The sequence below is a fragment of the Falco naumanni genome, chromosome 7 (genome assembly GCF_017639655.2).
Source record: "Falco naumanni isolate bFalNau1 chromosome 7, bFalNau1.pat, whole genome shotgun sequence".
In the NCBI taxonomy this organism is placed as follows: Eukaryota; Metazoa; Chordata; class Aves; order Falconiformes; family Falconidae; genus Falco; species Falco naumanni.
In genome coordinates this window covers 37866851-37881152 of record NC_054060.1, presented here as the reverse complement: position 1 = coordinate 37881152, position 14302 = coordinate 37866851, and the positions used below count along the sequence as shown (strand labels likewise).

The following is a 14302-nucleotide window of genomic DNA, read 5'->3' as shown; positions in this document are numbered from 1 at the left end:
CGTGGCCCGGTTGATTGCAATACTTGAATGTACCTGATCTAGGATAAATTTCTGTGTAAGACAACTAGATCAGGTCAAAAAAAAATAATACTGATTTTCTTTCATACCAACTTCAGTCAAATTACTCTAGCAACAATTCTTCCTATTTTGATACACGTAGCAAACAGTGCAGGCCATGAGGTCAAGCTTTGCTATCATTTTAGTATTCTATAGATCAGCACATGGATATGATTGAAATGGTATAACTCCATTTTAACTGTTAGTAAAAAATGCAGAGAGTTTCTTTCAGTAAAAAAAAAAAGCAGTCATAATAAAGTTTAAGTGATAATAGCAAGTGATACCAAGAAGCAATTTAACTGTTAATGTAAAGTTTTTTAGACCTGAAGAATGTTTTGTGAACATTAGAACTTGCCTTTCTTCCATTTATGTCAATTACAGGGTATTATTTTTCACTGCAGACCTTGCTTTGCTTTGCTTGCTCTCAGTTTGTTTATTGAGGAAACTGTATAGCTTCAAATCACATTCTAGGTCAAATCAGGTAAAACTGAAAATAAACTGTAAATAGACAAGCTTTTTACTGTATATCATACATATTATTGTGCATATTATGTCACTAATATCTCTTTTATTTTCTGTTGGTGATAACCATTGTTGTAATTAGTGAGGGCAACACTAGTACGAAAACTGCAAAACAGTTGGAGTGGGAGGGTAAAAATGGCTTATTTTCCTCTGCTTCCCTCCCCCACTGCCTCTGAACATACATAAATTCCTGAACACTGAAGGCAGCAGTTTGCTTCCCCGTGATTTCAAAGCCTGTCACCACTAGGTTTGGCCCAGCAAGTTCTCTGGCTCCCTGCTCTTGCTGTGCTTCCCAGGTCCATGCTCCCTCAGATCCTTCATCTGCCCCAGGTTGTGGTGTTTGGTATGGCACGTTGCCTTAGGTAAGCTTCTGGTTTCTCTGGCTGTTTTTTTCTGGCAGAAGAGGGGTTTATCTGCACCTTCTGCTAATCTAACAGTGTTTGGCATACTTTGGGCTTTAAGGTGTTCTTTAACTATCCACAGATCAAAAGTCTGGCTAACAACAGCTGTTAACACCTGTTTTCCAGCATAATAGTAAATGTAGTTAATTTCAAAGAACAGAAACTTCTCTGCATTGTCGACTTTTTGTACCTGTGTCTTTGTAACTTTCCCAGTATGCTGCCAGTCCTGCATCTGCAATGTGCAGGGTTTCATCCCTTGAAATGTCTTGCCGCTTTTTCGTATGAACTTGTAAAAAAGCTATATGTGGAGAAAGACAAGGGAACGAGGCCAAAACAAAAAAACAGACCCACAAACCTGTCATGTTGATGGTTACAGACATGATAAATTAACTGAATTTCACCCCCGTAGTTTTAATAACTTCTTTCAAACTTGGAAGGATTGTACCTGGATGCTTTTTCCCCCCCTCTTGCTCTTATTTAAGCATGTTTGTAGCTGCAACTTTTAACACGGGTATGACCCATCCACTAGCAGGGTGGGTGTGAGAGTAGAGCATGGGGGCTTGTTAGCAGCTGAGTTTTACTTTCAGTAAGTTTTACCTTCTTACTCCCTTCAGTCATTGCGGCATTAATAGAGCATCTACCCGGTATGATGATGCTTGTAGGATGATCTGGGGAGGCAGAGTACAGTTCTGTCTGACCTGGCTAAATCGGATAATGTATCAAAAATCTAGCAGGAAAGAACTGACTTGTTTAAAAAGGCTGAGGCTGTTGTCTGGCTTGATTTAATAGGAGTCACACAGATTTCAAGCAACTCGCATCAGGTTGAAGGCTGGGGTTTACCTTCCTCAGGCTTGTTGAACAACCTCCAGTATCTGCTAGATTATTTAAGTTCCGGATGGATTGAATTCTAGAGAATGTTTTAGTAAGCACTGCAAGTAAAACATTGTGTAGCCCTTTCTGTTCTAACGATGTTACTGGTTTTTAGGGAGATGCCGTTTACTTATTCCAAGTATGTTTCTGTGCCATAGTTCAGCCTTGCTCCTGCTGAGAGAACACAAGGCAGTTGACTGGAACTGCCCCTGGTCACGGTTAGCTGAAGAAGTGGTGGCCTTTCACTTTTCTCATCTAGCAAATGGATGCTTGACAGGGTTTCTTTCAGTCAGGTGTATCTACCCTTTAAGAAAATGAACTAGTGAAGCCAGTACCTGAAGTAACCCTCATCAGCCAGGAGATCTCTTTTGCTGGTCATAACATGCATCATCTTGCTTTTTCTGTGTGACTTTCTATTTGGAATATTGATGCTTTTTGTGTTGTGGGCTAGTTGCGCTGTCTAAAACCAAAAGACACTACAACCTACAAAGATTTTTGCTGAACTTGCACATCTTAGAGCCAAGTATTCTGATTCAGGTATGAACAGTGCTGTTGGCAGACCAGGTACTTGGTTCTGCTGTGACTCTGCAGGGACCCTGACTCATCTTGCGCAGTTGTGCAGCCTTGGTGCTGATCAGCACTGCTTAAACCAAATAAATGCAGGATAGGAGGGGTCCAAGCAGGCTGCCAGCTCTTTGCTTTAAAAGCGGGATTGTTCTCATAGTAAGTATACTATCTTCAAGTAGAGGTTCTCACTGACAAGATCAGTTTCAAGAAGCAAGCTCGGGCAACTTCCCTTCAATGAACTGATGCGCTCTAAGCCAGAGCAAAGCGCTGCCCTTCCCGGTGGTGTGTGGAAGGCAGATGGAGAACAAGTTTCTCCTGGCAAAAGCCAGAAACCCCACCCTCTCGCAAGCCTGATTTAACACAAGGAACCATCTGAGTAAAACCTAAGAAACTTTAAAGAACCAGAGTAAAAGTTTTTTAAAAATTTATTCCCTCAATTTTATATACAATAATTACAGAGTACTATACAAAGGTGTAAATGGTCTTTGCTGTGAGGAGTTGTGCATATGCAGCTTAGTAGACAGATTTAACATTCAATTTGAATCTCAGTGCAAGTAGGCACTAAAACATCCAACATACCTCCAAGGTATAAAAAGACATACCAGTTTTACAGGTTTCTCCAGCATATTTCGTTACAGTGCAAAATGCTATGAAGTAAGGTTTCTTTAGAAAACTCATAAGTTAAACACATATTGCACTTGTCCCAACCAAAAGTGTAACAAGTTGTACTTACTGAACTAGTTTGATACATTTTAGAACATTCCTTATACACATGCACTCCTTCCTTCTAGCTACTTGTGCCAAATATGTGTAGTTCTTACTCCAGATCTTTAAATAACTGTTTGACTAATGCAATCCCTCTTGAACAGGCTGCTAATAGAAGAAAAAATATCACAGCAGATTAACATAACAAGAAAATTCTGCAGAACCCTTTTCAGTCTTCTTTCCAGTAGCACTGTAACTAAATACATAAAAAACAATATTGTTTAAATTCACAATGCAAGTGTATTAAACACCAACCATTTCAGACACTTACACCCCTATTTTCTGGAAAGGTATGAAACCTCCAGTTCTAAACATGTATGTATTTCTACAGTACTTCAAGCTGCTAAGCTAACGTTGCACCCACAAACATTTTGTGCAATACCACAGGTAGGACTTTGACTTCTGTACATCACTGGCTGCTATGGGGCGCATTGGGAGAAGTGGTGCAAAGTTGCGTTAACTTCAGAGAACAAAGTCCACTTGGGCTGAATCTAGTCAATACAGTCCTTGCACCCACCGAACAAGAAACAGAGGTGAAGGCAAACAACATCAATCTTACTAGATTTGAGTTTCCCTAAATCCTTACAAGCCTTTAGATTTAAAGGAACAAGTGCAGATGCTAACTTTGTGCTTAAGATACTTACTCAAAGCTGACAGGTAAGGGAGTAGCTTAGGAACAAATCATACTATTATTTTTTTTTTACTTTTTTTTTTTTTAGCAAACCAGTATGAACAAATTTGCTACTAAACCCACTGATGTATAAAAGCAGAGGAAAAGCAAAACACATGGCTAGCTGAATACTAGTCTGTCTTAAAGAGTTCAGGGTTACCTGCAAAATGCCTCCAACATTTAATTTCCTCCGCCCACTTCACTTTAGAGGACTATACTTACTCCCGTTACATGCAAAAAGAGCACTTCTTTCCTGACAACATTCCTGCATTCAACCTAACTCAGTCATCCAGAACACGAGTGGAAGAAAACCTGATTTCTGGTACTAGGACATTCTCCAGAACCTCTTCTGGAGCCACAACAGTAACTATAAAATACTCTCTAAAGGCAGGTCCCCTTCTTAACTTCGATACTATTAGATATAAAGTCCTTAATAAGGCAATATGCTGCTTATACAAGTAATGAGATGAAATCCTAGTCTGAAACATTTAGGAATTCTTTATATGGATAGCATATGTTTACGCCACTTGTGCGGGTCAAGTGTTGAAGTTTAAAAAAACCCAACCAGCCAGGCTTTGGATCAGGAGAACAAACAGAGAAGGTTCACAAACTGGAAGGCTGCTGGATTACTGGTTCACATTCACGAAGGTTGTCTTCTGACCTCATATACATTAGGAACACGGTGACAGTAGCAAAGGTAGCTGCGTTGACAGGGAAAGCACGGAGAAGTGTGGAAGTAAGACCTCTGGTGAACACCCTCCAGCCTTCTTCATGGTAACTCTTCTTGACACAGTCTAAAATGCCGTTGTACTGTGTAACGCCTCCGACTCCATCAGCCTGAAGTCGGGATTTGATCACGTCCATGGGATAGGTTGAGAGCCAGGACACAATTCCTGACATCCCTCCGGAAAACAGCAGTTTGGGAATAACGTAATTGTCCTCAGCTTCACAGCCTAAATACCTGGTCATGCAGTCGTAGGTCAGGAAGTAAAAGCCAAAGCTTGGAGTCTCTCTTATGAGTGTAGAGACCATACCCCTGTTGATGCCCCTCAGCCCTTCCTTTCGATAGATTTTGATCAAACAATCCAGAGAATTTTTATAGTTTTTCATTTTTAGTTTGTATTCTCCTGTTCCTTGAAGCTGCATTCTTGTCTTTGCCAACTCCATGGGACAGCAGATGACGCACTGGATAGCCCCTGCTGCTGACCCTGCAAGGAACTGGTTTAGAGGAGTGTCTTTTCCAAGAGCACGAAGTGTGTTTCCTTGTACACCGAACACAAGTGCATTAATGAAGGTAAGTCCCATCATTGGTGACCCAATACCTTTATAGAGTCCAAAAGCCTAATGGAAGAAGGAAGGAAAGACCCTTTTTAACAGTGGTGTCGATAACCTCCTGAAGCTGTGCAGAACATGGCCCTTCCAGCTCTCCCTTGTGCCCTCACTTTCTAACAGTGGCCAGAAGATCAGCACCGTCTTGCTTTGTAATAATAATTTCATTACTGCCTAGGACACAAACATCTAAACATTTTTAGCAGTACAAATACACAGCTGAACACATCAAAAAAATAATCTCAGTCCATCCAGAGAAGTTTTCTGGTAAATTTTATACTTTATGTAGGTAAAAGCCTAAAGCCACCCTCTTAGCTATGGTCTTAAAGCTTCAGCAGCAAACCCCCCCCCCCCCAAAACTCACCGACTTATTCACTTATTGCTCAGATTGCTTGGAATCTGGGAAAATTAACGATTCAAATAGCTTGTGATCTTACTTTCAAAGTATCAACTTCCAACTTGGTGATCACCTTCACAAAGTTTCTGGCAAACTTCTGACTACAGTACCTGCCCTCTTGCCAGGCGAGGTTCAGAGTACGCTTATCTCTCGATCTTCAGTGTTTGTGGGAAAGCTGTTAAAAAAATCCCACCCTTCCTATTTACAAATACACCGATTACTAATATACAAAGCTTTGATTTTGTACTCACAGATTCTTGCTTTATGATGGACTGAAAGCAATGGAAGGTCCCACGGTAGAGAGGTTTCTCTACATTTTGAACTTGTAGACGAACCTATAAAAAGTTGTATGAGATACTGATTGGTATGTCAGAGCAGCCTAATTGGTAAACTAGTGTTTTGTACATATATGCAGATTTGGTATAGCAATGTAAATACAAGAGCACAGGCTGGACACTGGAATGCCGTATGTGGCAAAATAATTCAATAATATTGTGGAAGTGTTTTGAATTAATTTTGGGGGTGAAAACATGAAGGGAGGAAGATTATTAACTTCTTGTGAATATTAGAAAAACAGTATGTCTAAGTACAACAGGGTACACTGTTACCTAGCATTTCAGATAGAAGTTTTCCAGTACTGGCTACAATAAGTACTTTCTTTAACTGCCAAGAATACTTCTGTTCACGCTATCTGTTCAAACCTGATACAATTCTATTTAAAAAGTTATTTTTAAGTCAAGCATGAAATAAAGATAATTTTAAAAGGATGGAAACTTCCAGCAACACCACCCATAGTGTTTCTGGCTACCAGACTTGGGACCCTTCACTGAGATTTATTTTTTTTTTTTCACAGAGGGTAGCTAGGAAGTGAGTCTTTGCATAAGGAAAGGAATAAAAAAACACTTCTTTTAGTTTTTTTTTTTTTTTAATCTGCTGAACACAATTTGTGAGGGTGTGGCTGTTTCAAACCCTTAATGGTAGTAATCAATTAACCTTTCTAAAACTGAATATATGTTCTGCTGCACAGATGGATGCTACTGTAACTGGCTGATATTATGAGACAGGCCTTTTTCTATGTTTTTTTTAAACTTTAATGGGAATATCCAATCCTGCGTTTTTTCCCTGCCAATTTGTCTTAAGCCCACGTAGAGTCTCAAAGCTACCTAGTTTGCGCAAAGCCCTACACTCAATAAATTGGTTTTACTGGAATGGTAAAGTTCAAAGTCTCTGATCTCTAGCGTGGAGGGCTGCAATGTTGCTCAGAGATGTTTATCAGGTATTTAATGCTGCTACTGCTACTCCAGTGCAAAAAAAATGCAAGACTTTTTTTCTTAATAAAATATTATCAGGTCTACATGCAAGATTTCTGACTTGAAAAATCTCTTTATCATTGTTTGCCTAAAGTTAATAATAAACACCACCACAACAATGAAAGACTTGTAAGATTATGTGGGTCTAGAAAAGGATTTTGGAATGTGGTTTATCAAAATTCTATATTCAGGTTAGCTTGGCTTTCTTTGAGCTAAAAAGAAATTTATAGTTTTAGTATTTTTTAATGTTTCTACAACCTGTCACTTTAAGTTTTGTAAATTAACTGAAGTTTTCAGTGTCTTTTTAGCATACACATTAGTGTATATATAGCTAGCCATACTGGGAGGCAGAGACCACCTCAGGTCTTCCAAGGCTTTTAAAACATCTCCACATTAAAAGTAGGCTTACAGTAGGATTCAAAGAAAATAAATCCTTTGTTACTCAAAGTGATGTTTGGGGTGTAGGCAGACCTCAGCTGCTCAAGAAGCAGACCCACAATCAAAATCATAAATCTTAAGCTATCGATCAAAAAGTAAAACCTTTGTTTTGTGCATAGTTTCAAACCCCATCTGTGAAGTTACAGGGCTTGCACATGCAAGAGCTTTGGGACAATTGCAGCTTCGGAATCTTCAACTTCTTTATACACTTGTCTTCAGTAGTTTAGTCATATCCTGTATACAGATTCACTTCCTAGTGGCATACAGCTCCCACTATTTTTGTCTAAATAATTTGTGAAATACTGACCAATTAAGCCTTGCTGTAGCATAAAATACTTAGAGTACTGACACTCCAGGTCTAAGAATGAAAAACAGCTTTCATTTGAGCATAGTGCTGATCTCATGGGGATCCCCACATTAGACTACCAGATAAAGTTTCATATGCACTCGCCGCCTTATTTCACAAGTCTTAATGCCATATTCAACAAGCTTTTTGGCATGTACAACTAAAGGAAGTATGAACTGTGCAAAGTTTAGCCCTCTATTTATTGCCCGTTGTTCTTGCTTGCTTCTTATTTGAAGCCACTGTTACCAAGGTCTTAGGCACACTGGTACCACTGTAATTTCACATCACTAAAGACTTGCATAAATATACTCAAGACTAAAAAAAACAACCAACCAACCACACCCCCAAAACAGTCCAAACATTTAATAGTGTGTAAAACAAGTGATTTAGAAGTGTTTGAGCAAAGACAAAGTCCTCCAAGGAAACGTAGTGGGTAAGATCTCAACAACAGTGTGCCTGAGATTCAGTTTTAGAGCCACCGTGTGTGGAAGTGTATACAGCCAGAAACGCATAGCAGAAAGAAGGTTCAAGAATAAAACTTTACATTTTTTTTTAAAAAGGGGATATTTAAACCCCACTCCCTCCATGCCATAGCTGTAGAAGAGGGACACATCAGTTTAAAACCAAAAAGGGAAAAGCTTCATACGTCTTTTAGATCTTTATTTGAACTAATACATTTGGGAATAAATTAAGACTGAGAGAAACAGAAGTGTTCACCTGGGCTATACTTACTAGGCAACTCTCCCGTGATGAGGCTTATCTGTCATCTACAACAAAGTAACACTTTTGCTGTTAATGAAGACAGCCCCTAGCTCAGAAAGTAAAGGCAGTTAAAAGCAAAAAAGCAATTTTATACATTACATCAACAAACCAGGGATAAGGAGTTTGCCAGTTCTGAGATCAGCTCAGCTGTAGGTTTCGCAGGGCAACTTCACCAGCTTAATCTCTCCCTGTGTGTCCCACCATCCCCCTCCCGGCTTTGTGAAACACAATCACTGGCCAAAAAAAAAGAGCTTAAAAGCCATGACAGAAGTAAAATTCTGGCTTATCTAAGCAGCTTTCCCGTTGTTCAGTTATATTAAAAACTTACAGTCTAAGGTGACTACCAGCTAGCTCTTTAAACACCGCAGAACTATAAAAAGGACTGATTCTTAACACATATACATACACAACAAGTTAGGCAATGTCTTTTTTTTAAAAAAGACTGGTTATAGTGTTTGTTTCCCCATGGTGACTATGCCAGCTAATAACACAAACATTAGCTTTTTCTCTAACAAAAAAATAGGTAAGTACTTATAATACCTTCTAATGGATATGCAAATATAGTGTGCCACACTGGATTTCACAAAACATTTAAAGTCATCCAGAAACAATTTGCTCTACTGCAAAGCAAGATGCTTTTTCTAAAGCAAACACATCTATTTTGTGTTAACACATCTGCTGGAACTAGCATGGGAGCCCCAGTTTTGCAGACACAGAAACATTTAGTTTTATGCACTAGAAGCTCTGCCACTTAAAAAAAACCAGAAAAATGCCACACATGGTTCACTTTAGTCTGAGCATAGCATTTTAGCAGTTTTGCTGGCTTCAGTGAAATGACCCATCACCTTAAGTTAAGCATGTAAAACTTGGCAGTGTGGGGATGAGAGACAGCTGGCCCTGTACCACCATAAAAAAAAAAACCATATGCAAGTCTGGATAATACATTCCTGAAAATATATACTAGAATTCAATCCAATTACTTAACAGTCAAATTTACCATGCTCTGAGAAACATACATACAGTTTGACTTATTTGAGCAGCTTGCACTTGACTGGCAAAGACTAATATCTGCTAGCTAGGAAAATCTGTACAGAGTTAACCATGTGCTAGAATACAGAATATGGTGATGACCTCGGTAACACTATAAGCCCTTTGCATATCCAAATTCAGAAAGGTAGAGGTATTCCAAATATAGATCTAGCGGGTGGCATGCTGTCTGCTGCAGTCAAATGATCTGGTGTATTAATTTAGCAGGGATATATTGGCATCCCTTCTTCTATTCTTCCAGTGCAAGACTTTGGATAAGGCTGCCAAGAAGTGACTTAAGTTGTCATCCCATTCTGAAAAATGGGTTTAGACCCCTGGGAGTCCTGGCTGAAGGGCCCTCCAGCAGACGTCAAATCTCATCTTTGAAGTAGCTACCCTTAGTTTGCATAATACCATCAGAAAATCAATTTTAACTTTGAAAGTTATAAAAAGATATAATAATACTTAAAGGGAGGAAAAGGCCCCCAGACAAGCTTCATGCCATGGATTTTTATCCATTTGCATCCTTTGGCTAGTGTGATAAATTAAAGCTCAAGCAGTAAGCAGCAGAGCTCGAGGGGAAAACAGAACAAGTTTTCAACCTAGTAACAAGTAGGTTTGAGTTTTAAACATGAGGAGAGGCGGTTTTGGTAGCTGATGATGAACAGCTGCAGAGAAGCAGGCTTTGAACAAAATTAAATGGAAGATGGGATTTTCAAACACAACATTGTTACTGCGCTGTAACCTGTAGTTTAGGGCAACACGTGTCATGTTACTGGGTTGAATCATGCATACAAAGAATTTTTGTTTCTGAATAGCTGGAGACTGCAAAGTCATGAACAGTGCTTGAGGAGCCTTGCTCCAAGCTTTCCAGGACAGATTTATCCTTCTACAGGGTCTGGGGATCTTTTTTCCTCCCCGGCTCCTTGGAAAAAGCTAAGTTTTCCACCTGGAGACAAGAGTATTTCATAATCAACCCACCTTAACAGTATCAAATGGGTGTCCTACCAGCACTCCAGCAGCACCTGAAACAAAACAAATACCACAGTTATGACTCACAGTTTTCCTCCCGGGTCTGGGGCTAGCTGTAGCCCAAGCATGACCACCAGCCCAAGGTGTAAGTGCACAGCGTTGTTGGTAGGCCAGGTCAAAAGCATCCTATCAAGCCAGGAGATGAGATCTACAGTTCAGTCCTTCAGGCCAGTACTAGGTGCCTTTATGCTCCCATCAAGCTTCTCAGCTGCAGGCAGGGGTTGGGGTGTGTGACTGCAGAGCGTGCCTCACCACATGGGTCATACGATGCTCAGCAGCGATTCCTGGCCTCATCCCAACACAAGTCCAGCGGGCAGAAATTGCAGGCTTCCTCCAAAGCAAAATATTTCATGTATCTGCCACTCTGTGGAGGCATAGAAAACCTGGAAGCTTCTCTAAAAGCAGAAAAAAATCCCTGCTGTGCCCACAGCCTTTCCAGATGTGACTGTAGCACCTGCAGAAGGACCAGGCATTACCAAACCCCTTTGCTTTATTGTAGCATCAAAGGGCTTTTTAGGAAGGTACACGCAGGCCTATTGGCTACACTAATCCAAATACACACATTTTGCAAGCGCTGCTTGAAGCAAGGAATTCTCTAGCTCCGTATTTCTGCAAGCCATCAATCCATTTATGACTGTCGACAACAGCAAGAATTCCAGAGTGCTTCAGTCCACCTTCTCCCAGTTTGCAGAAGGATAACCCCCCTCCCTCTCCTGCGGGGGATGTGGCAGAAGCACCGTGCCCACTCCAAGGCGGTCCAGGCTGTTCAAGGCCAGCACAGCAGCGAGGCAGTCCAGATCTCAGAAACCACGACGTGTGCTGCGTTTGGTGTGAAAAACCAATGGCACAAGTGACCAGGTGGGATCCTGGCAAGGCCAGGATCACTATGGCGGAGTCAGAGAGATGCTGAGGCAGGGGGGAGAACAAACCAAAAACCCACAGCAAAAAACAAACCTCTTTGCCAGCTTGGTGAGGAGAACGGCAAGCGCAAACAACCGAAGATGCGAGAATAAATCTGAACGCGATTTTAACAGCTGCTAAAAATAGCAGGCAGGCCGTAAGCGGAGCAGCGGGAAGCCCCGGACAGCCCCACGCAGGTATCGCCTCCCCCCCCCCCCCCCCCCCGCCCCGCTACACGCTCCCGGCCGAGGGGCTCCCGCGCCCGCCGCCGCCCGTTTGCTCGCCCTGGGCCCGCCCGTTTTCCCCCAGCCCCTCCGTGCAACCCCCGCCGCCACCGCACCGGCACCTGGGGGGCCGCGGCGCGCCGCCCCGGGAAGTTCCCCCCCCCGCAGCGGAGGGCCCGTGCCCCCGTGCCGACACAACTGCCGCCTCCCAAAATAAAAGAGCCGCGCCCAGCCCTCCCTTTAATTTTTTTTATTTTCTCCCCCTTTTCTTCTTCCTCCTCCCCCTCCTTTTCTTTTTCCCTTTCCGCTTCCTTATTTTCCTTTTCCCTCCTTCCCCTTCCCGCTTCCCCCCCTCCTTTTTCGCAATCCCCTCTTCCGTTCGCTCGCCCGCAGCCCCCCGCCCGCTCCTCACCGCCGACGCATCCCGCCAGGAAGTCCAGCGCCATGCCGGCACCCGGTCCGCGGGCGCAGCCCTGCGCGATGCCGCTGCGCGCACTGCGCCGCCGCCCGCCGCCCGCCCTTTGTAGCCGTCCCGGGGCGGCGCCGGGCCGCGCCCCCGACGGGGCGGGCGGCGGGACAACTCCCCCCCCGCCGCCCGCAGCCACTGGCGGCCGCGCCGGGGCGGCTCCGGGCGAGGGGCGGGACGGGGGTGGGACAACCGGGGGCTGGGGGGGGCGGAGCCGCGGAAAGGGCGCTGGCGCGGGCGTCCCTTCCGCAGCTCCCCCACCCCCATCACTTCTTTTTTGCAGCTTCATCGGGACAATTCAGCAGAAGTAAAGGCAGAAAGAAATGCTGGAGGGGGGAGAAGGTGGCGGTTGCCCGGGGGGGCGGGCAGAGCATCCCTCCGCCGGCGCAGCAGCAGCACCAGAGCCGTTCCCGGTGGCCCGGGGAGGCCGTGCGGCGGCAGCTTGCTGTGCGGGTGCGGCATCCCCGGGCGCTGGGGGTCGGGAGCCCCGCGGGTCTCACGCCGCCAGGACTTTGGAGGGGGTGCCTGCTTTTAACGGGGGTGACATGCCTGTAGCACCTCTTCTGTGAGGAAAGGCTGAGCTGGGGGTGTTTAGCCTGGGGAAGAGAAGGCAGCGGGGAGACCTCACTGTGGCCGTTCGATACCTAAAGGGGACTTGTAACGATGGAGAGAGGCTTTTTACCGGGGCCTGTAGCGGCAGAACGAGGAGTAACCATTTAAATCAGAAGAGGGTAGGTTTAGATTAGATATAAGGAAGAAATTCCTCCCTGTGAGGGTGGTGAGGTGCTGGCTGGTTGCCCAGCGAAGCTGTGGGTGCCCCATCCCTGGGAGTGCTCAAAGTCAGGTTGGATGGGGCTGGGAGCAGCCTGGTCTAGTGGAAGGTGTCCCTGCCCACGGCAGGGGGTTGGAACTAGGTGATCTTTAAGGTCGCTTCCAACCCAAACTGTTCTGTGATTCTATAAGCAGAGTTCCCCACGCAGTGCTGTCCCAGAGGGGAGGAAAGGTTGCACCAGCAGATGTGAGCCCCGTGCTATACTGCTGCCCCCATGGCACAACTGGAAGTGCAGGGATGAGCCCCTACTTCTGACGGTCAGGGCCACAGATGAGCAGCCTGCTGCCCCTGGGGCTTGGCAGAGCCCTGAACCTCAGCCTCATACATCACTGCTGCGCTTCACCCTGCAAAAGAAGCATCTCCCCTCCCCGCAGGCTTTTCTTTTTGGTATTCATTCTGCTTTCCTGCTAACATTACCTGGCTTCGAGGTGCCCTGATAACAGACCTTTTAAATGGGCAACTCGAGCTGCTGAGAGGTTCAGAAGGGAGCCCTGTTTAAGCTGCTTGTTACTCCTGCGGGCAGCGTCTGAGAAAGGGGAATACCAGTGGCCTAGAACAGTAAGTAACCTGTTTGAGTTTGCTTGGAGTAACATGATCTTCTTCAGGGCCTGCAAAGTCAATTTTCAGAGAGTAAATTCCAGAAGCAGCATGGAAAAGCAGTTGGATTTAATTTTTTTATTGCTTTCCATGATATGGCAGTCCTTTTCTAGGTGTCGAAGCTGAAAATAAAGCCGATAAAGTGAAATAGCATATAAAAAATCAAGCCAACTTTTACCTTCTGTGCAAAGAAAACACACAAACAACTGAACAAAGATAAGGATGCTTCCAAGGAGGTCCAAAATTACTAATACCACAGAACAAAACCTGTCCCAGATTTAACAGCTCTTGGACCATCATTACAATTAATAAGCAGATAAGGTGGAAATCCAAAGCTCTCAATGAATCCCTGACCTTCCCCGGATCTTCCTTCAACCTAACACTCATTTGGGTTCCTTCTCATCTCTAAACACTGTCAAATGAAATCAAGCCCCCAGGTGTCTCCAGGATGCTCTGGATTCCCTGATTCACATACCTGTCCAACCTGGGGACAACCAGCTGGTGTTAGAGGGCAGGCAGGCAGGCTGGCCCTGCCCTGCATCGCAGCACTGGTGGCTTTGGGAGCTGCCTACTCCTGCTGTGCCACACACTGTCCTCCATCGGGGTCCTTAGACCTTATTGAACCCATACACCTGCAGCCAGTACTTGAGATCACACAGGAAACCCCAATCGGTCCTTTTTCCATAAACATTTTCTCCATGTGGAGGTGGAAGTGACTTTCTAGCAATGTTGTCCACTCTGGCATCCAGGAGAGGAACTGCAATCGTGCGCACAGCTCTGCAAGTGGAACT

General features: G+C 44.1%; 1 protein-coding gene across 3 annotated transcripts; it reads right to left on the bottom strand.

Annotated features, from left to right (window-relative positions):
- Nucleotides 1-2826: 2826 nt before the first annotated feature.
- Nucleotides 2827-12145, bottom strand: SLC25A29 (solute carrier family 25 member 29). Of its 3 annotated transcripts, XM_040600263.1 has the most exons (5): nt 12029-12090; nt 10442-10485; nt 8405-8439; nt 5830-5913; nt 2827-5193 (listed from the first exon to the last, which is right to left on the bottom strand). In XM_040600263.1, the coding sequence occupies exon 5, from the start codon at nt 5158-5160 to the stop codon at nt 4456-4458; it is 705 nt and encodes a 234-aa protein (XP_040456197.1). In that variant the 5' UTR covers nt 5161-5193; nt 5830-5913; nt 8405-8439; nt 10442-10485; nt 12029-12090; the 3' UTR covers nt 2827-4455. The 3 variants fall into 3 exon arrangements, with proteins under 3 accessions (XP_040456197.1, XP_040456195.1, XP_040456196.1); XM_040600261.1 differs by lacking the exon at nt 8405-8439 and having other exon boundaries at nt 12029-12145; XM_040600262.1 differs by lacking the exon at nt 12029-12090 and having other exon boundaries at nt 8405-11592.
- Between the last annotated feature and the right edge of the window lie 2157 nt (nt 12146-14302).